The sequence below is a fragment of the Pan troglodytes genome, chromosome 23 (assembly GCF_028858775.2).
Source record: "Pan troglodytes isolate AG18354 chromosome 23, NHGRI_mPanTro3-v2.0_pri, whole genome shotgun sequence".
Classification (NCBI taxonomy): domain Eukaryota; kingdom Metazoa; phylum Chordata; class Mammalia; order Primates; family Hominidae; genus Pan; species Pan troglodytes.
Genome location: NC_086016.1, coordinates 25,783,823 through 25,806,635, shown reverse-complemented (window position 1 = coordinate 25,806,635; position 22,813 = coordinate 25,783,823). Strand labels below are relative to the sequence as shown.

Genomic DNA, 22,813 nt, shown 5'->3' with positions numbered 1-22,813 from the left:
AACAAGGGACTTGCAACCCCCACCCCGCCCTCCCAGAGTGGCCAGAGCCAATTCCGGCTGGGTGGGTGGTGAGTGAGAGGGCAGGGCTCAGGCTGGGGACCGGGGCACCATGTGTGTCCGAGGCAGGCTGGGACCTGGGTGTCACCTGATACCTGCTCTGCTCGTGGCACGTACCCCAGGATCTCAGGGGTGCTTGTCAACGGATTCTTACTCATGACTCCACGTTGGAGGTCTGCAGCCAGGGCGGCCAGGGAAGCCATTTGGAGCACAAAGGTAAGCTGGGGAGCAGGTCAACAGAGGCAGGATCAGGGTGGATGGACACAGAGGGGCAGAGTGACCACACACAGGGCTCCTGGGAGGGCTGCCCCTGCCTCCTGAAGACTCCACAGTGACTGGACACGGTAGCTTCATTCCCATCCTGCAACACTGCTGCCTCCCAGTGGCTGCAGCTTTTTTTTTTTTTTTTTCTTTTTCTTTTTTTGGTAGAAACAAGGCCTCGCTCTGTGGCCCAGGCTGGAGTGCACTGGTGCAATCATAGCTCACTGTAATCTCCAACTCTTGGGCTCCAGAGATCCTCCCACCTCAGCCTCCCAAGTAGCTGGGACTACAGGCACATGCCACCAAGGCTCTAGCTTTTAAAAGGCCCCCAGCTGAGCCTATCCTTGGGAAGCCAGCTCAGAGTCACCTTCTCCCTGAGACCTCTACTGATGCCCTGACCCAGAGATTTCTCTCTCCCCAGAGAACCCACAGCCCCCCACCACTTCTCTTTAACTGTCACTGTTTCCTGACAAAAGCCAAATTCTTTCTTATACAACAATAGTCCATTGATTTTCTTTATTTAGGCACCAAAGTAAAATAATGAAGAAAAGATGGCTTTTTTTTAAAGCAAATGGTGCTGGTACGACCAGATAGCCATTTCAAAAAAAAAGAAAGAAAAGAAAAAAGGGCCAGTCGTGGTGACTCATTCCTGTAATCCCAGCACTTTGGCAAACGAACGGCTTGAGTCCATGAGTTCAGGACCAGTCTGAACAACATGGCAAAAGCCTGTCTCTACAAAAAAACAAAGAAAAACAATAAAACAAAACAAAACAAAAATTAGCCAGGCTAGCCAGGCACGGTGGCGGGCGCCTGCAGTCCCAGCTACTCGGGAGGCTGAGGCAAGAGAATGGCGTGAACCCGGGAGGCAGAGGTTGCAGTGAGCCGAGATAGTGCCACTGCAGTCCTGCCTGGGTGAAAGAGCAAGACTCCATCTCAAAAAAAAAAAAAAAAAAAATTAGCCAGGCATGGTGGCACGCATCTGTAGTCCCAGCTACTTAGGAGGCTGAGGTGGGAGGATTGCTTGAGTCTGGAAGGTAGAGGTTGCAGTGAGCTGAGATCACGTCACTTGCACTCCAGTCTAGGCAACACACAGTGAGACCCTGTTCCCCCCACCCACCCAAAATAAAAGGAACCTCAGTCCCTCACACCATACTCAAAAATTAACTTGAAATTCATCATCAGCAACATAAGTGTAAAAGCTAAAACTATCCAACATTTGGAAGAAAATCTTTGCAACATTGGGATAGGCAAAGATATCTTATGGCACAAAAAGCATGAATCACAAAAACCAAAAACTGATAAATCAGACTTTACCAAAATAAAAATTTCTGTTCGGCCGGGCCAGGTGGCTCACGCCTGTAATCCCAGCACTTTGGGAGGCCGAGGCGAGCAGATCACGAGGTCAGGAGACCAAGACCATCCTGGCCAACATGGTGAAACCCCGTCTCTACTAAAAATACAAAAAAAATGAGCAGAGCATGGCAGCACGTGCCTGTAGTCCCAGCTACTCAGGAGGCTGAGGCAGGAGAACTGCTTAAACCCAGGAGGCAGGGCTGCAGTGAGCCGAGATCGCGCCACTGCACTCCAGCCTGGGTGACAGAGCGAGATTCCATCTCCAAAAAAAAAAAAAAAAAAAAAAAAAATTCTGCTCTTAGGTAGCATTAAGAAAATAAAAAAGGCAAGCTACGGACTGCAGGAAAATATTTACAATACTATATATTTAACAAAGTACTAGCTTCCAGAATGTATAAAAAATGCCCACATTTAAAAAATAATGACAACCAACCTGATAAAAATAGCAGATAAGGGTTGGGTGTGGTGGCTCATGCCTGTAATCCCAGCACTTTGGGAAGCCAAGGTGGGTGGATCACTTGATGTCAGGAGTTTGAAACTTGCCTGGCCAACATGGCAAAATCCCATCTCTACCAAAAATACAAAAATTAGCAGGGCATGGTGGCTCACGCCTGTGGTCCCACCTACTTGGGGGGCTGAGGTGGGAGGATCGCTTGAGTCCAGGAGGCAGAGGTTGCAATGAGCTGAGTTCATTCCACTGCCCTCCAGCCTGGGCGACAGAGAACCCTGTCTCAACAACAACAACAAAAAAAAGTAGACAAAATATTTGAACAAATTATTCATAAAAGAAAACCCACAAATGGCCATACTGAGCACATGAAAAGATGTCAAACATTATTAGTCATTAGGGAAATACCACAATTAAATGACAAGATACCACTACACACTCACTAGAATGGCTAAATTGAAAAGACTGACAATACCAAGTGCTGATGACGATCTGGAGTATCCAGAACTCATACATTATTAATGAGAATGTGAAACAGTATAATCAACCACTTTGGAAAACAATTTTTATACAGTTAAATATACATTTATTATTAAGCCCAGCAATTCATTTACCCAAAAAGCTAGACTGACTGTTTATGTCCTCCCCAGGTTCATACCTTGAAACCTAATCCCTCATATGATGGTACTTGGAGGTAGGGCCTTTGGGCCTCTTGGGAGGTGATTAGGTCATGAGGGCAGAGCCTGCATGAATGGGATTGGTGCCCTTATAAAAGAGACCCCAGAGAGCTCCCTTGCCCCTTCTGCCATGTCTAGGAGGACACAGCAAGAAGACCACCATCTATGAATCAAGACATGGGCCCTCAGTAGACACTGAATCCACTGGCACCTTGATCTTGGACTTCCCAGCCTCCAGAACCATGAAAAATAAATCTCTGTTGTTTATAAGCCACCCAGGCTGTGGTTCTTAGTTATAGCAGCCCGACGGACTAAGACACAAAAGAAATAAAAACAAATGTTTAGACAATGATTATTGTAGGAACATTCACAGCAGTTTTATTCATGATGGCCAAGAATTAGAAACAGCTAAAATGTTCACCAACAGGTAGATGGATAAATAAATCATGGTCTAACCACAGAGGGGAATACTACTCAGCAATACAAAGGAGTCTCTCCTAATACCTGCAACAACATGCATGAATCCCAAAAACTCTATCTGGAGCCAAGCCAGACACAAATGTGTACATACAGTACGGAATGACTTCAGATTCTGAAAAAAGGCAAATCTGACTAATTGAGGCAGAAAGCAGGTCAGTGGTTCCCCAGGTCTGGGACTGGGGTGGGTTACTGATAGCAAACGGGCATGTGGGTGCCTTGGGGTAGGGTAAAGGTTCCATCTTGATTGCGGTGGTGTTTCCCAAGTGTATACGCTCGCCAAAACTATACTTAGAACTCAAAACTCGCCAAATATATACTTAAAATGGATGCAATTGGTTATGTATAAATTATACCTCAATAAAGTTGATTAAAAACATCAATTCCTCAGAAAATTCTTTTCTGACCACTCCCCTCTCAGACGAGGTCGGGCCTCCTGGTATGCATACCCATACCCACTACAACCTGTATTTATTTTTTTTGAAACACGGTCTCTTTCTGTTGTCCAGGCTGGAGTGCAGTGGCTCAATTAGGACTCACTGCAGCCTCAACCTCCCAGGCTCAAGTGATCCTCCCATTTCAGCCTCCTGAGTAGCTGGGACCACAGGCATGTACCACCACACCCAGCTAATTTTTTTTTTTTTTTTTTTTTTTGGTAGAAACAGGATCTTACTATGTGGCCCAGGCTGGTCTCAAACTTCTGGTCTCAAAGCAATCTTCCCATCTTGGCCTCCCAAAGTGCTGGGATTACAGGCATCAGCCACCTCACCTGGCCAACCTGTATTTTTCTTTCACTGCATTTCCTGAGTCTGTAATTATTATTATTATGTTTTAAAGAGATGAAGTCTCCCTCTGTCACCCAGTCTGGCATGCAGTGGTGTGATCGTAGCTTACTGCTACCTTGAACTCTTGGACTCAAGTGATCCTGCTGCCTCAGCCTCCTGAGTAGCTAGAGCTGTTAGCACATACCACCATGCCCAGCTAATTTTTAAATTTTTTTGTGGAAATAGGGGGTCTCACTATGTTACCTAGGCTGGTTTCAAACTCTGGCCTCAATTGATCCTCCCACCTTGGCCTCCCAAAGTGCTGGGATTACAGTCATGAGCTGCTACAACCAGTCTGTAATTATGTTGTTACTGATTTTCTGTCAGTTAATTACCTTTAGCCTGGAACACCACGCTCACCATTGATTGCTAAGCACCTGGAGCCATGTCTGCACACAAAGAGTGCTCAATAAACACTCCTTAAATGAGGAATGCAGGAGGGAGTGAGGACCAGGGCCCTGGCAGGAAGCAGAGGACAGGACAGTAGCTGGCTTTGGCTCTGGCCACCCCTTTGGGACTAGAGTTCTGTTGACTGGATAACCTCCAGGCTTCTCCACGTGGGGCCCTGGGCCCGCCTGGGGAAGCTGAGTCTGTGTAATTCCTCGGAGATCTCTTGGAAGGTCTTGCCTTTGGTCTCAGGAAGGAACAGGCCAGTGTAGATGGCCCCACAGACACAGACACCAAGGAAAGGGACATAGAGGAAGTGGGACAAGGCCTCCTGCGGATTAAAAAAGACCCCAAGACCTGGTGTGGCTCCATCAACCCCTAAACAGAAGGCCCATGACAGGTCGTGAGGAGGGATTTGCCCCCCTCTTTGCTCCCCTAAGACCCCTCCCTTTCAGTCTCAGTCTCCCTGGATGGAAGCCTCCCACTGGGGTTCTCAGGATGACAGGCAGGGACACAGCCTAAGGCCCCCAGCGGGAGGCGTGGGCCTACCATGATGAAGGGAAATCCCAGGCCGACCAGGAAGAGCATGATCCACATGAGCGCCCCGCAGACCATGCAGGCAGCAGGCCTGGCCATCTGGTCAAACAGCTCTGTGGCCAGGATCCCCGTCACTCCGGCTAGAAGGAGGGGCAGGGACAGGGGGCTGCTGGCCAGGGCTCCCTGCCTGCCTCTCCCCGACCCCAGCCCAGACATGGGAGTGGGAGCCCAGGCCCAGTCTGTATGGGGGGCCCCTCAGTGCTCTCCTCCTGCCATTCCCTCCCAGAAGCCCCGGCATGAGGTGGTCTCTGAGGGCCTGCAGGGGACATTGCATTCACACCCACCCACTGTGCACCCAGGCACCCATCACTCCTTCTATGTGATGACGGATGCCCAGAGCCCCTTGGGCCCACTCACCAGGGCCAATGCCAAAGCTGAGGATGAAGGCAAAGATGCAGGCCATGGCCAGGTAGAGTGTCCAGGGGAAGGAGCTCTGCCGTGGACGGGGCGGGGGTGAGGTGGAAGTCAGCCCAGCCTGGACCCCCCAGCCCTCATCCACCCCAGCTACCTGCAGGCACAGGGCCACAGTGAAGATGCTCCCCCAGCAGGTCATCAGGCTGTACCCACCGATGAGCAGCACGCGCCGACCCACCCTCTCGATTACCACACACTGCAAAGGCAGAAAGCACAGACCCACACACCCAGCCATGGTCCCTGAGGTCTGGGGCAGGCAATGGGAAGGGGTCTCCTGAGAAAGCTGGTGGTGGAGGTGATGGTAGTTTATTGCTTCAGTGTGACTTTATTAATTTCCCAAAGGAACTTGGTCAATCAATCACCCAACTTCAGCCAGTTTCCACATCTCAAAATGGTGCTGGAAGTGACCCGCAAACCGTAGATGCTCAATAGATGCTCTCTAACTCATTGCATTGATTGACTGATTGAGACAGGGTCTCACTGGTCCAGCCCACGCTGGAGTGCAGTGGCACAATCTCGGTTTACTGCAGTCTCAACCTCCTAGGCTCAAGTGATCCTCCCACCTCAGCCTCGCCAGTAGCTAGCACTACAGGCGAAGACCACCACGCCTGGCTAATTTTTGTATTTTTTGTAGAGACGGGGTTTCACCATGTTGCCCAGGCTGGTCTCCAACTCCTGATCCCACCTCAGCACTATTGCCTGGGCTGGAGTGCAATGGCACCATCTCGGCTCACTGCAACCTCCACCTACTGGGTTCATGCGATTCTCCTGCCTCAGCCTCCCGAGTACCTGGGATTACAGGCGCCCGCCACCACGCCCAGATAATTTTTTGTATTTTTTAGTAGAGACGGGGGTTTCACTGTGTTGGCCAGGCTGGTCTCGAACTCCTGACCTCGTGATCCACCCACCTCGGCCTCCCAAAGTGCTGGGCTTACAGGCATGAGCCACCGCACCTGGCCCCTCACTGCATTTTAACACCATAAGCTGGAGTGTAAACTGGTTTAATGCAGAGGACCTGGGGTCCCTCCCCACAGGGCTGGTGGAGGAAGGGCACCGTCCAGACTCACACTAACAACCGCCGTGAGCAGCTCGCAGCTCCCAGTCCCGATGATCGCATACTGGATCTTCGCTTCTGGCACTCCTGCCTTCCGGAACACAGAGGAGGCGTAGGCGTACACCTGGGAGAGGGTGGCTTTCAGGCCTGGGCTCCCTTCCACCTCCCATGGCTCCCAGCGGCCTGCAACACCAAGCCCCCAGGACCCAGGGTGTGTGGCGGGGCAGGGGTCTCACCGAGTCATTCCCGCAGAGCTCCATGGCACTGCCCAGCACCACGAGGCTTGTCACCTGTCTCCTCAGGGCCCGATGCTGGAACAGCTCCCATGGGCGCCGGGCACGGCAGCCCTGGCAGGCAGCGCGCTCCTCCTCCAGCTCCTCCAGCTCCCCTGCCAAGTCCCCGGAGCCCCGCAGCCGCCGTAGTGCTGAGCCAGGGAGGAGGGTACTGAGCTCCCCGTCCCCAAGCCCCTCTTTGGTCCCCCTACAGGGACGCCCCCCTCCATCCCACCATTCCTCTCCTTCTTGGCTCACTCTCTATCTCTGAGTCTGTCTGTGTGTGTGTGTGTGTCTCTCTCTCTCTGCCTCTGTCTCAATCTCTGTCTCTGTGTGTGTGTCTCTCTGTGTGTGTGTTTCTCTCTCTCTGCCTCTGTCTCTCTCAATCTCTCTGTCTCTGTGTCTGTGTGTGTGTGTTTCTCTCTCTCTCTGCCTCTGTCTCTCTCAATCTCTCTGTCTCTCTGTCTGTCTGTGTGTGTCTCTCTCTGCCTCTGTCTCTCTCAATCTCTCTGTCTCTGTGTCTGTGTGTGTGTGTCTCTCTCTCTCTGCCTCTGTCTCAATCTCTGTCTCTGTGTGTGTGTCTCTCTGTCTGTGTGTGTGTTTCTCTCTCTCTGCCTCTGTCTCTCTCAATCTCTCTGTCTCTGTGTCTGTGTGTGTGTGTTTCTCTCTCTCTCTGCCTCTATCTCTCTCAATCTCTCTGTCTCTCTGTCTGTGTGTGTCTCTCTCTCTGCCTCTGTCTCTCTCAATCTCTCTGTCTCTGTGTCTGTGTGTGTGTGTTTCTCTCTCTCTGCCTCTGTCTCTCTCAATCTCTCTGTCTCTGTTTGCCTCCCTGGTCAGATGGAGATGAGCTTCCTGGCCCTGACATTTCTCAGGGCTGTTGCGGTGTTGCCACCATGGATGAAAAAAGGCTTTAGAAAGAAACGCAGGGTTCTGCGGACATATCAGACAGGACATGACTATTGCAGCACATTATCAAACCCAATTCTTCACCCCTCCCTGCACCCACACTGCTTGCTGTGTGATTTTGCAGTTCCTCCCACTAAAGGGGCAAGTACTGCCTACATCCCTACTCCTGGCTCTGGGCTCGGCCAATAGGATGAGGCTGCAGTGAGGGCGTGCCGTGTTCCAGCCTAAGCCTTAAGAGGCCTTGCTCACTTCTGCTTGCTCTTCTGCCTTCATGAGAACATTCCAGGCTAGCCAGGAGGATGACAAGAGACATGGACAGCCAAAGGGGCCCAGCTGAGCCACCCTCGCTGGGACTATTCTAGATCAGCCAATGCCCAGCTGAGCTGCAGTTGCAGGAATGACCAAGATCAGCAGAGCCATCAGCCAGAACCATCCTAGATCAGCCCAGCCCAGAGGACTTAGAGGCTTAGGCTAAATAATTGCTTTTTTTGTTTGTTTCTTTACCACCGAGATGTTATGATCATCTATTAGTCAGCAATAGAAAGCTGATCAATAAATTGGCACCAGGAGTTGGTGCTACTGTAACAAAGACCTGTGAAATATGGTATCAGTTCCAAGACAAGGCAGAGGACAGCGATGAGGTTGGAGAAATGAAAAGCTATGTTATATAGTGCAGTAACACGGAAGAAAGAAAATGGGCTCAGTGAACTTATGGACTTGAGCAAAGAAAACTCCAAATGTTGAAAGCATGAACTGGTTGCTGTTAGATGCATATTCTAAGCTTGCTGTAAGACATGAAGAATTAGCTCAGAAAATAACTGGCCAGTTTGCAAGCAGAATTCAGAGGCAACAAAATTTAATTAAACGTAGCATATTTCAGAAACACTGGGTTAGTTGAAAACAACAACAAAAAATGTTTTCTCGCCTCTATCCTCTCCAGCTAGCAAAAGAATCCCAAATTAAGTAACAGCCTGTGAGCAAAGATCAAATCCAGAGCACTGCCAGGAAGCCATGGACTCATAGTAAAGATCAAATCAAGGGTATGGCTTAAAGCAGTGCCTCACAGACCCTCACAGCTAGAAAAGGGGGCATTTAGGAGGCTTGAGGGCGTTGATTCACGGTAGCCTGACATACCCTAAATACCAGCAATTAGGCCTTGGGAGAGAAGCCTGTCTCAAAAGTAATTGTGAGCGTGGTTTGTTGACACATGAAAAAACCTCGAATACATAGAAAACTCACATCATTTTTGAGAAAGTTGTATTGGCAAAAGCTCTGCCAGTTTGGACAAAAAAAAGACCAGGACAATTTGAAATATAAAGACTTCTGTGCCCCAACTTTGTTTTCTTTTCTTTTCTTTTTTTTTTTTTTTTTGAGATGGAGTTTCACTCTGTCACCAGGCTGGAGTGCAGTGTGCACTGGCACAATCTTGGCTCACTGCAACCTCCGCCTCTCGGGTTCAAGCAATTCTCCTGCCACTGCAACCTCCGCCTCTCGGGTTCAAGCAATTCTCCTGCCTCAGCCTCCCTAGTAGCTGGGACTACAGGTACGTGCCACCATACCCAGCTAATTTTTGTATTGTTAGTAGAGATGGGGTTTCACCATGTTGGCCAGGCTGGTCTCGATCTCTTGACCTCGTGATCTGCCCGCCTCAGCCTCCCTGGGATTACAGGCGTGAGCTGGCACCCAGCCTGCCCCAACTCTCTATAGGCAGGAAGGAGGCTGAGAAATTTGCTCAACCATCAAAAGCAGCACATTGTGCAACGCCCTCTTCAGAAGGAATCAAGGAAGGTGATAGAAAAGGAAAAACATCTCAGAGGGTAGACCCAAGAAGCATGGAGAGCCACGCGTAGTGGTGTGTGCCTAGAGTCCCAGCTACTCAGGAGGCTGAGACAGGAGGATCGCCTGGGCCCAGGAGCTCTGGGTTGTAGTACGCTAGGCAGATCAGGTGTCTGCACTAAGTTCAGCATCAATATAGTGACGTCCCAGGAGCAGGGACCACCAGGCTGCCTAAGGAGGAATGCACTGGCCCAGGTTGGAAATGGGACAGTTCAAAACTCCCATGCTAGCCAGATACAATGGCTCATGCCTATAATCCACGCACTTTGGGAGGCCAAGGGGGGTGGATTATTTGAGCTCAGGAGTTTGAGACCTGCCCAGGCAAAAAGGTGAAACTCCATCTTTACAAAAAATACAATAATAAAAAAAAATTAGCCAAGTGTGGTGGCACGGGCCAGTAGTCCCAGCTACTCAGGAGGCTGAGGTGGGAGAATTGATTGGGCCTGGGAGGTGGAGGTTGCAGTGAGCTGAGATCACACCACCAGCCTGGGCAACAGAGTGAGACCCTGTCCCAAACAAAACCAAAAAAAACAAAAACAAAAAAGAAGAAAACTTCCGTGCTGATCAACAATGGGGTCATGCCTATGAACAGCCACAGCACTCCAGCCTGGACAAGCGAGAACCTGTCTCTAAAAGATAAAAAAAATAAAAGAACCATGGCCTGGGGTGCCCTTCCTAGGGGGTAGGGGACAGAGCTGGAACTTGAACAAAGAATACTCCCTATCCCCAAGGCAGGGGACATGGCCATATTTTCCTAGGGGCGCTTCAGAATTGTTATAGATTAGTGACTGCTCTGTGCCTGCCTTGCTTCCTCGTTTTTGAAATGAGAGCATTAATTTTGGTTACCTCATCTTACTTTTTACCATTGCATGCTGAGTGTGGGAAGGGAAGAAGACTTATCTTTCTAGATCCTAGGTTTCTGGATCAAGAAAAGGCCCATGTAGACTTAATGTGGCCTAAGATCTGGGACTTCAAGCCCGATGCCATGATTGGATGAGACTTTGGGGGATCCTGGGATGGGACTGAACACATTTTGCACAGAGGAGAGACATTAAGTAATAATTGCGGCCATGGTGACAGAGTAGAGTACACTAATGGGCCCCGGTCTTCACCCCTCCTTAAATCCACACCCCTTGCGATGGGAGAGGATATGCCATCAATTTTCCCATCCCTTGACTTGGGATTCGGCAGCATGACTGACTCGCTTTGGCCAATGGAATGTTAATGGCACGAGGGAACCAAAGGTTTGGAAAGCGCTTATGCGACTGGATTTGCTTTCTTGTTTCTCTGCCATCACCATGCTATTCCTAGGCTAACTCGTTGGTACCAAAAGTGAGAGGACAGAAAGTGCAGCAAAGCTGAATGGCTCCAGTCCAGACCAGCCTAGACCGGCCAACCCGCAGCTGAACCTCACCACTGCCCTCCTCCCCCGCCCCACACTGTGAACTAGCCCAGCTGAGATCAGCAGAGCTGTGCAGCCAGCCAGGCAAGTACATGAATAAAAGATGCAGTAAATAATTGTTGCTTTAAAGCAGAAATGTTGCGATTGTTCCTTAGGCATTCTTACTGTAGCCAAAGTTAACTGATAAGATGACCATCACCCAGTTGGCATTGGGTAGGTGAGGTCTTGCACAGGTGTTTCACCGTGTGTGTGTGTGTGTGTGTGTGTGTGCGCGCGCGTTTCTCCGCACCACTCTGGAGTTCTTGAATAACAGTGGCTAGGTCTGATCCATTCTGCTGCCTGGCAGTTAGGACAGCCACTTGATAGAGTTCTGATTGAAGGCAGGTATAGGCAGATCATGAAACTGAGGCACAAAGAGAGGGATAGCTTTTCCTTGATAAATGAAACCTATGAAATGGGGACCCGTATACTCTGGGGAGATGCACCCCTTGGTCAAGGGCAGTCTGGGAGCCCAAGGACAGAGACTCACCTGCCAGGCAGGCCTCGGTGTCTCCACAGTCAATGAGGAGGTAGCGCGGGCTTTCAGGGAGCAGAGGCAGGGAGGCGAGCTGGAGCGCCCCGGGCACCAGGCAGCTGGCCAGCAGCAGGGGCCAGGCCTGAGGGCCACCTAGGAGCTCCCTAAGGAGGCAGAGGAGAGGCCAGGCCAGATGCCTGTTTGCCAGAGTCCTACCACCCTGCTCTCCTGCCCACCTACACACCTCCCTGCAGAGAGTCTGCAATTGCCCGGTGCCTCTTCCTATCCAAGTCTGGGTCTGAACATCAAGATCCCTCCCACCCAGGTTGGGACCAAGAGAGGACAGGGCCACTGCCCCACCTCATCCCTAGCAACTCCTCTTCCCAAGGGTCCAGGCTCTGCCTTCTCCTCTTTTTTCTGGAATGACTGGAACACGTTTGTCTTTGAAAGCCCAAATCTTCACCCTCTCCTCTGTGAAGACCTGTTCTTTGCTCCCTGACCTGGAGAGGATGGGAAAAGGTGATTCACATTGCAGTGTGTTGACTGATACCCATTTCGTGAATTGGCAGCAGAGATGTGGATAGAGGATTCGATGCCTTCATGCAAAGCAATAATGCTTTAATCTACTAGTGGGTAGGGGAGACATTTAGGTGAAGAAACGCTTTTACTGGTATCTCCGAAATACTCAATGCATGTGGGGGAGGGGTGCTTACCTGAGTCCGACCACCTGTCCCATCACGATCCCCAGAGCCGTAAAGATGCCTGAGCTCATGGCCACAGCTCCTCGGAGCTCCTTAGGGGCGCTCTCCCCCAGGTACATGGGCTGGATGTTCATGCTCACGCCTGGACGTGTGCACAGCAGAGGCACGTCAGCCACCAGCTTGGACCCCCACTCCACGACACCCAGCCTGTCTCCCCTGCCCCACTCAGCACTGTCCAGCCACTCAACTGGATCCTGGCACTGAGAGCTGATCCCTCACCCCCCACACTCAGGGGTTCTGCTTCACCTGATGAAGGGCCAACAGGATCCCAACTCTACTCTTCAGAACTTCTGAGGGAGGGCTTTCTCAGATCCGCTCCCATCCTGGTCCCTGGCCACAGTACCACATGTTCATGGGCTCTTCCTAGGTCCCATCACTGGGACCCGAGTGTGAAGGACTCTGACGGGGCTGTGCGGGGGGTGGGAGGAGGAAGGTAGGACCACATCCTGGATGCCTACCAGCTGTCCCAGCACTCATGTCAATTCCTTCATTGATCACTACAGCTGCTCTCACCTCACCCTGGCTCCCCCAGGGAAGACCCTGGCACCTACACTGCCCTCAGGAAAACAGAGAGCTGGAGAGCACCCCAGCGCCCTCCCAGAGGGTGATAAATGGCAAAAGCTAAGAGGCCACTGTGTTGTGGTGTCACGCCCCTGGGAATGCAGTATGCCCTCCCTGACCTAGGGGTTCTCCCATCAAGGTCCTGCCCCTCTATCTACGAGTTGGGCAAAGATAACTGGAAGGAACGCAGCTATGCTGATTGCCAAGGAGTCTCGGAGGTGCCCCTGCTCTTCCTACAAACATTTAGCTGGGGATTCCTTCTCTGATGGGTACTTGGGACATGAAGACAAAGTCTGACCTGGTTCCTTTCCCCTGGATCGTGGGCTACTCTTAGTAACTCACTTCTAATGAGCAGAATAATGGTGTATGACCTCTGGAATTAGGACATAAAAAGCACCTGGACTTCTCCTTGCGCATGCCCTCTCTCTGTCTCCCTGTCTCCCTGTCTCTCCCTCCCCTCCTCACCCCCTCAGATCACTCTGGAGGAAGCCAGCTGCCATGTTGTGAAGATCCTCAAGCAGCTCTGTGGAGAGCCCCCCAAAGTGGGCAGCTGAGACCTCCTGCCAATGGCACGTGAGGGAGCATCTTGGAAGTGGATCCTCCAGCCCCAGCCAACCCTTCCGACGTCTGCAGCCCTGACAGCTTGAGCACAGCCCCGTCAGAGACCCCAAGCCAGAGCCACCTACCTAAGACATTCCTGGGTTCCTGGCCCACAGAAACTGTGAGATTATAAAAGTTGATTATTTTCAGTCACTTAATTTTGGGGTTATTTGTTTCAAACAAACAGATAACTAATATAGATAGCATCATATAGATAACAGCACCACTGGGCTGTATAAACAGTAGGGCGTCAAGAGATGACTTGTTGGTTGGAGCCCCTAAAAACCCAGGTGGATGTGCTCAAAATTCTGCTCTCTCACATGAAAAGCCCCAGAAATCGAGGAGTACCTAACAGGCCATTCTGCTTCTGAGAGAAGATCAGAAAACTCATCCTATATCCCTTTACACTTTGGCTACCAGGAAGCTCATGGCTTAGAGTGTTACTCAAACATGGGACCTGTATTAGTGTTAAGTTTGGAGATGCTTATTCCCCCACCCCTACACAACTTTTCCATTGTTCTGTACCTACTTTAAATATCTAGTTATATGAGCCCTTTAAGATAAACTATACTACATCCTTTTGTGACAAAGGTAGGCATAAATAAAAAATAAATGAATGAATAAGGGGAGGAAATGAAGGAAGAAATGAAATAAAAGGAATTAATGAATTTATTAATTAATAGGCATAGAGAGGCAGGACGAGAAGCCCCCACCCCATACCTGCATTGACTCCCACGAGCAGTCTTCCCAGCATGATCATCTCAAAGGAGCCTGCTTTGCGGCTGAATCCAAACAGGATCGCTGCTGACACCACAAAGATGTTATTCACCAGGAGGGACTTCTTCCTTGGGGGAAGTGAAACACACAGAAAGAGAGGCTGTGATTCAGTCCAGAGGGACCATCCCTGGGGACCACTCTTTGCAACTGTAACAAGCCTTAATTAGACACACACACAAATGTATGTAGTATGCCATTAACTACTTTCAGTCCTGGTATCCTTGCTGTCAAATGAGATGAGAGTTCCTACACTTACACGTCTGTTGTAACACATAATTTTAAAAATATCTGTAAAAATTGGGCTGGGCATGGTGGCTCATGCCTTTAATCCCAACACTTTGGGAGGTTGAAGCGGGCAGATCACCTGATCCCAGGAGACCAGGCAGGTCAACATGATGAAACCCTATCTCTACAAAAAATACAAAAAAAATTAGGCTGGGCGCGGTGGCTCACGCCTGTAATCCCAGCACTTTGGGATGCTGAGGTGGGTGGATCACCTAAGGTCAGGAGTTTGAGACCAGCTTGACCAACATGGAGAAACCCTGTCTCTACTAAAAAAAATACAAAATTAGCCAGGCATGGTGGCACATGCCTGTAATCCCAGCTACTCGAGACTGAGGCAGGAGAGTCGCTTGAACCCAAGAGGTAGAGGTTGTGGTGAGCCAAGATTGCACCATTGCACTCCAGCCTGGGCAACAAGAGCAAAATTCCATCTCAAAAAAAAAAAAAATTAGCCATGCATGATGGCGCACGCCTGTAATTTCAGCTACTCAGGAGGCTAAGGTGGGAGGATTGCTAGAGCCCAAGAGTACCAGGCTGCAGTGAGCCATGATCATGCCACTGCACTCCAGCCTCGGTGACAGAGTGAGACCCTGTCTCAACAGCAACAATGAAGGTACTAATATGTAATTTCTCAGATTCAATAAAACTCCAGGGAGGAAGAACAGGGACTTTAAGAGTGAAGGAAGAGACGCATAGGTAGTGAAGTAGAGTTTCCTTATATTTTCCTCCATGTATTACAGACTCACTTCTCACAACTCAGAATGGCTGTATATCTCAATGCCTTGGTCAATGGGACAGACACCAACCCAAGGAGGGGACATTGGAAATGTCACCTGCTCCATCATGATGAAGCATTAGCTTTGGCTCCTCATATTGAGCTCAGAAGTGCTGCCATACAGATCACCCAGGAGAGCTCACTGTGATCATATAGCTCACTGTACTGAGAGGGAAACTGAAGACCAGAAGTGGCCAGTGTTCTGCTCAAAGTCACCAGCACATTGGTGATAAAATATGAGCCAAAGCTTAGGTCTCTTGTGTCTAGAGAATGAAAAATGACAGTAGATTATAACAAACTTGATCCAGTGGTAACTCCAATTGTAACTAATAATTATAATTACAATAATATACATTTTCCTCACTGGAATTAATAAATCCATTAATAATAATTAAGTACTTCAATCTAGTGAGTGCATTTTGCTCCATTTCAATACACAGACATTGCCAAAAACACTTAGCATTCACCTTGCTGGAACAGTCATATACCTCTTCCGATCTGCCTTAAGTATATAGCAGCAGCTGGGTGCAGCAGCTCACGCCTATAATCCCAGCATTTTTGGAGGCTGAGGTGGGGGGATCACCAGGTCAGAAGTTCGAGACCAGCCTGGCCAACATGGTGAAACCCCATCTCTACTAAAAATACAAAAATTAGCCAGGCATGGTAGCAGGCACCTGTAATCCCAGGTAGTGGGGAGGCTGAGGCAGGAGAATCACTTGAACCCATCTAATAAATAAATAATAAATAAATTCAAGGTCTTGCACTGTGCTCCCCCCACCATGCTACACACACGCGCACACACACACACACACACACACACACACACACACACGTGGCTGTAATCAGCAGCTTGGGGGGGGTGCCGAGGTGGGTGGATCACCTGAGGTCAGGGGTTCGGGACCAGCCTGACCAACATAGTGAAACCCCGTCTCTACTAAAAATACAAAATTTAGCCAGGCGTGGTGGCACGTGCCTGTAATCCCAGCTACTCAGGAGGCTGAGGCAGGAGAATCTCTTGAACCCGGGAGGTGGAGGTTGCAGTGAGCCGAGTCGCACCACTGCACTCTAGCCTGGGTGATAGAGCAAGACTCCGTCTCAAAAAAAAAAAAAAAGGATATAGCAGCTGCCCAGCTGTAGGCCACAGTCCATTCCACAGGGAGCTGTGCATCCCACAGGACATGCTGCTGTCCCACTATTTTGATGAGTTCATACAGAAAGGACCTGGAGAAGAGGAAGCAGCAAGTGCACTAGAAGTCTTGGTAAGGTACAGTGTGACAAAGAGTAGAAGATTAATAACGAGATAGGGGGCTGCCACTCCAACGAAGTTCCTGAGGTCTAGAGGACTAAGAGGTGGCAGCGTATTTTCTCCAAAGTGCATGACAAATTGCTGCACCTTGGTCCCCTTCCTCTAAGAAGGAGGGACAAACCCCTGAGAGCTTCTTTCCATTTTGGAGGCAGCAGAATACCACATCAGGTGTCATGACCTGGCACATTTATCAGGTGACTTGAAAACCTGGTAGCTTTGAGTGGTGCTAAGCAAGAGAAGTATATTCTCTAGTGGGTCGAAGCCAAATTCACATTGCAGAGTACTAGCAACTATACATGATCGTGGCCCCAAGCCAAGTTCAAAGAGCTCTGCCACTCAACCCTTTAGCTTTAGGAGAGCCTGTGGTGCTCAAAGTGGCAGTTAAAATACCCTAAAAAGGGATCACAATGCAAAACCACAGCTTTTTAAGTTGAGCTACTCTCCTTCAGCAAATTACTATCCATATCCATATATATATATTCAGAGATAGGGTCTCACTATGTCACCTAGGCTTGAGTGCAGTGGTGCTATAACAGCTCACTGCAGCCTCGACCTCCCAGGCTCAAGTGATCCTCCCACCTCAGACTCTTCAGTAGCTGGGACCACAGGTGTGTGCCACGATGCCCAGCTAATTTTTTCTATTTTTTTTTTTTTGTAGAGATGGGGTTCTGCTATGTTGCCCAGGCTGGTCTCAAACTCCTGGGCTCAAGAGATCCTCTTGCCTTGGCCTCCCAAAGTGCTGGAATTACAGGCATGAGCCACCATGCCCAGCCTGCTAACCTCTGAAGGAGAAAGAGCTCCTGGCCTTGTCACTAGGCCCTAGTGGGGAATAAACACCAGGCTGTGGGATGCCATAGGGCCATGTACTCATCATATCTGGGTGCTGTATGACACCCTCCTACTAAGGTTGAGTGTCCCCTGCAGCACTCCATCACTGAATAGAAGTGGTATAAACCAAACTTGCCCAATGTGGACCCCAAAGTTTCCCATGAATAGGTCACTCACATCAGCTTGGACCTAAAAGGTAATGAAGGACTTAAACTTGTCCTATAGAGAGATTTTTTAGCATGGGCTTTTTTTTTTTTTGAGACAGAGTCTTGCTCTGTCACCCAGGCTGGAGTGCAGTGGCACGATCTCGGCTCACTGCAAGTTCCGCCTCCCAGGTTCACGCCATTCTCCTGCCTCAGTCTCCCGAGTAGCTGGGACTACAGGCACCCACCACCATGCCCGGCTAATTATTTTGTATTTTTTTAGTAGAGATGGGGTTTCACCATGTTAGCCAGGATGGTCTCAATCTCCTGACCTCCTGATCCGCCCGCCTCGGTCTCCCAAAGTGCTGGGATTACAGGCGTGAGCCACCGTTCCTGGTCTAGCATGGACTTCTTTTGCCTCTTTTCCTTTCCTTTTTTTTTTTTTTTTTTTTGAGATGGAGTCTCACTCTTGTCTACCAGGCTGGAGTGCAGTGGCACAATCTTGGTTCACTGCAACCTCTGCCTCCTGGGTTCAGGTGATTCTCCTGCCTCAGCCTGCCGAGTAGCTGGGATTACAGGCGTCCACCACCATGCCCGTCTAATTTTTGTAGTTTTAGTAGAGATGGGGTTTCACCATGTTGGCCAGGCTGGTCTTGAACTCCTGACCTCAGGTGATCCCCCCGCCTCAGTCTCCCAAAGTGCTGGGATTACAGGCAGGAGCCACCGCACCCGGCCTGTCCCTTTTTCAAAAGATTTGGTTGGACAAAAAGTCTTAGATGAAGCAGAATTTGAAGACTGGTTTCAAGGAGGTACAGGGAAACACTAAGTGGGTGAATCTTTTAAAATTAGCCCAGAACCTGAAAATATAGCTGGGCGCGGTGGCTCACGCCTGTAATCCCGGCACTTTGGGAGGCCGAGGTGGGTGAATCACCTGAGGTCAGGAGTTCGAGACCAGCCTGACCAACATGGAGAAACCCCGTCTCTACTAAAAATACAAAATTAGCCAGGCGTGCTGGTGGGCGCCTGTAATTTCAACTACTCGGGAGGCTGAGGCAGGAAAATCACTGGAACCCGGGAGGCGGAGGTTGCGGTGAGCTGAGATCACGCCATTGCACTCCAGCCTGGGCAACAAGAGCGAAACTCCGTCTCAAAAAAAAATAAAAAATAAAAAATAAAATAAAATTAGCCCAGAACCTGAAAATACACATAAATACGTTTCTGCTTATCAGAAGCCCCCTCCCACTACAAAGAGGCTCTTCATAAGCAGATGGGCAATATGACCCTCTATCTGTAGATGGCATTCAACTGCCTTCCTTGACCATCCCGGTGCTTACTCAGTTGGGTGATAAACAAAGCAAATAGGGTAGCAAGGACAGAAAATGCACATGGGCTGAACAATAGGGGCTTCCTGTCACCAAGATGGTTGTGTTCCCCTACACAACCAACCCTGAGCACCCAACAATGGCAACACATTTCAGAGCTCCAGTCAGCTGCTGAATGGAAGAACTACATCCCCCTGTCCTGGGGAGGGGAACAGACATTTGCTTTAATTAGAATAGGCATACATGCTAAATTTGAATTTTTAATTTCTTCCTTTCATGCTTATGCCAACTGTACCAGGTATCATGAGATAGCCGCGCAATAGTTATTACCTCCGTCTTCTTCGTGGGAAGAGCCCCACTTTTGTTTGCGACTGTTCCCCTACTCCCCACGGTGCAGATATGAGCCCAGTGGTCTAATCCAGTCTTGCTGATCCAGTGCTGGTGCTATGGTTTGAAGGTTTGTGTCTCTTCCAAAATTCAGGTTGAAATTTAATTTCCAATGCAACAGTATTTAGAGGTAGGCCTTTGGGAGATTGATTAGGCCAAGAGAACTCCACCTTCATTGATGGGACTACTGCTTTATAAAAGGGCTGGAGGGAACTAGGCAGGCTCTTTTTGCCTTTTGCCCTTTTGTCTTTCACCATATGAGGACACAGCATTCGCCCTTTCTGCCATGTGAGGACACAGGGACAAGGCACCATCTTGGAAGCAGAAAGAGTAGCCCTCACAGTACACTGAATCTGCTGGTGCCTTGATCTTGGACTTCACAGCCTCCAGAACTGTGAGAAAGTAAATTTCTGTTCTTTATACATTACCCAGTCTCAGTTATTTTGTTATGGCAACGAAAATAGACTAAGATTGCTAGTAAGCAAGCTGTTTTGAGACAGGGGCTCACTGTGTCATCCAGGCTGGAGTACAGTGGCACAATCAAGGCTCACTGCAGCCTCGATCTCCTGGGCTCAGGTGATCTTCCTGCTGCAGCCTCCCGAGTAGCTGAGTCTACAGGCATGCGCCACCATAACTGGTTTTTTTTTTTTATGAGATGGAGTCTTGTTCTGTTGCCCAGGCTGGAGTGCAGTGGTATGATCTTGGCTCACAGCAACCTCTGCCTTGCGGGGTCAAGCGATTCTCCTGCCTCAGCCTCCCGAGTAGCCAGGACTACAGGAGTGTGCCACCACGCCCTGCTAATTTTTGTATGTTTAGTAGAGATAGGTTTTCACCATGTTGGTCAGGCTGGTCTCAAGCTCCTGACCTTAGGTGATCCACCCGCCTCAGCCTCTCAAAGTGCTGGGATTACGGGCATGAGCCACTGCGCCCAGCCCATTCCTAGCTAATTTTTTGTAGAGATGGGGTCTCACCATATTGCCCAGACTGTTCTCAAACTCCTGGAGCCATGCAATTGGCCCCGCTCAGCCTCCCAAAATGCTGGGATTACGTGGGTGAGCCACCATGCCTCACCAGGCCTGGCTTCTAAGAACTTCTTTCATGCTATGAGCTGCCCCACTATCCTTCCAGCTATTACATTTTTGATTCTGTTATCAGAGTCAGTTTGTATTCTTTGAAATCCAAGAACTGCATTAGATACGCAGGAGGAGAGTGATGCACAGGAAGAAAATAACTTGTTTAAGGTCAGTTAGCACTTGTTGGCAGACATGAAATTAGAAACCAGGAGTCCTCCCTCTCTTGTAGCACAGGACTGTTTGCTCTACCAAATCCCTGAAGACGTGTCTTGCAAGGTGAAACTCCAGGCAGAGTTAAGAGGCTGGATGAGGAGCTGATCTGGGCCTGGAGCTTGCCGGGCCTCTTCCTTCTTCCACATTCCTCAGCCTGCAGGCTGCAGCGCTCCTCATTAAAGGGCATTCAGGGGGTATGCAGGAAGCACTTACCTTCCCAGCGTGATGGCCAAGGGACCTGCAAGCAGTGCTCCAAAGAGGCCTCCCAGGGGATACAGAGACACGATGAGGGACCACATAAGTAGGACTAGGTGATCGGGCAGTGGCTCTCCAGTACGCGCCTGCCACGTCTCATTGGTGAATTCCTGAATGTGCTGTGGACAGAAATGCCAGTCAGCCTTCTGGGGATGGTGGCGTGGGGGTGCTAGACAAAACAAGCCTTCTCCCCAACAGGGCTCCATGCCTCTGCAGAACAGGCGATGAGAACAGGCACCGTGTCTTCTGAGCTCCCCCTGGAGCAGGAACCAACTCGCCTGAGCACCTCCCTTGTGCAGGGCACCATGCTGGTTCTTTCATGGGCAATATCTCTCAGAGCCTAGCACTGGACTTGCTCCATTTGCCCCTCTCTGCGAAAACACTATTTCTCTCTACTCACACAACACTCCTGACAGCAAATGTGTGGATATTTTCCCACATCAAGCAATTCTCTAACTCTCCGGACACAAGCTGGGTGTACTACAATGTAATCCCATTCTGACACTATCCACCTGGAGTTAGCATCAAATCCCACAAGTCAAAGGGCTCCATTCCACAAGACTGTCCCCTCTTCAGATGCCAAGTGCAACTCCTGCACTTCTGACCAACTGGCCATCAATTGGGGATTCCTAGGATCCTTTCTGTGGGTTTGATAATTTGCAACAATGGCTCACGAAACTCAGGAAGGCCCTTTACTCACATTTACTGGTTTGTTATGAAGGATACCACTTATGAATAGCCAGATGGGAAAGATGCACTGGGCCTGATCCTGGGAGAGTAGGTTGCTAGAGGCTTCCATGTCCCCTCCAGGAGCACCACCTTCCCAGCACCTCAATGTGTTCACGAACCTGGAAGCTCATCAAATCTTGTCATTCAAGAGTTTTTATAGACCTTAATCTTCAGCTCCTCTCCCTTTCCTAGAGCTCCGTGAGTGGGGCTGAACATTCTGACCCTCTAATCTCTTGGTCTTTTTGGTGACCAGCTCCATCCTGAGGCAATCTAGTGGCCCTACCCTGTCATCTCATTAGCATAAGCACAGGTATGATGAAATGGGGCTCATTGCAAATAACAAAAGATGCTCCTATCACTCAAGAAATTCTGTGGCCAGGCACGGTGGCTCACACCTGTAATCACAGCACTTTGGGAGGCCGAGATGGGCGTATCACCTCAGGTCAGGAATTCAAGACCAGCCTGGCCAACATGGTGAAACCTCATCTCTACTAAAAATACAAAAAAAAAAAAAAAAAAAAAAAAATTAGCCAGGTGTGATGGCAGGCACCTGTAATCCCAGCAACTCGGGAGGCTGAGGCAGAAGAATTGCTTGAACCCGGGAGGTGGAGGTTGCAGTGAGCCAAGATTGCACCATTGCACTCCAGTGACAAGAGCAAAACTACGTCTGAAAAAAAAAAAAAATTCCAAGAGTTTTAGGAGCTCTGTGCCTGGAACCAAGGACAAAGATCTATTATATTTCTTATTATACCATACCCGAGGAATCCACTGCAGTCCCCTCCCACCCTGCTTTTGCCCCAGGGAGCCACCTGCGCAGCCCACATCAGTGGGCTCCCTTACTGACCAACTTGGCCAATGGTGAGCATCAGCAGGACATCAGGAGGCAGGAGAGAGAAGTAGGAGTGTCTGTTCCCTGGCTCCCTCCCTGGGAGGTTGCCTCAGCCTGGCTGCGATCCTCTCAAGGGGACCTATGTCTCTTTCCTTCCAATTTCAGTAATCTCTCCATCCACTGGTCATAGCTCAGAGCAGCCTCCAGCTCCTGGGCTCAAGCGACCCTCCTGCCTCAGCCTCCTGAGTAGCTGAAACTAACAGGCACATACCAGCATGCCAGGCTAATTTTTAAATTTTTTTGTAGAGGCAGGGTCTCACTATATTGCCCAGGCTGTTCTCCAATTCCTGGCCTCCAGCAATCCTCCTGCTTCAGCCTCCCAAAGCACCGGGATTACAGACATGAGCAACCATGCCCAGCCTTGGTCACTGTCAAGACTGGGGATTAGGCTCAGGGAGAGGTGAAATGACTTGCTCACAGCGTTAGCCACAGG

General features: G+C 49.7%; 1 protein-coding gene across 15 annotated transcripts in view; it reads right to left on the bottom strand.

Annotated features, from left to right (window-relative positions):
• Positions 1-3,148: 3,148 nt before the first annotated feature.
• SLC2A11 (solute carrier family 2 member 11) overlaps positions 3,149-22,813 on the bottom strand; it is a 29,502-nt gene continuing 9,837 nt past the window's right edge. For 4 of the 15 annotated variants that reach the window (XM_016939796.4, XM_063808340.1, XM_054675598.2 and 1 more), the window contains 10 exons: positions 20,721-20,881; positions 14,122-14,246; positions 12,193-12,322; positions 11,495-11,643; positions 6,786-6,973; positions 6,563-6,673; positions 5,590-5,691; positions 5,439-5,514; positions 5,034-5,161; positions 3,149-4,815 (listed from right to left, as the gene is read on the bottom strand). In XM_016939796.4, the coding sequence (XP_016795285.1) occupies positions 4,615-4,815; positions 5,034-5,161; positions 5,439-5,514; positions 5,590-5,691; positions 6,563-6,673; positions 6,786-6,973; positions 11,495-11,643; positions 12,193-12,322; positions 14,122-14,246; positions 20,721-20,881 (1,371 nt within the window). In that variant the 3' untranslated portion in view covers positions 3,149-4,614. Of the gene's footprint in view, positions 4,842-5,033; positions 5,162-5,438; positions 5,692-6,562; positions 6,674-6,785; positions 6,974-11,494; positions 11,644-12,192; positions 12,323-14,121; positions 14,247-20,720; positions 20,882-22,813 lie in introns of all 15 variants that reach the window. The other 11 variants (XM_063808336.1, XM_063808334.1, XM_063808335.1 and 8 more) reach the window with 6 other exon arrangements.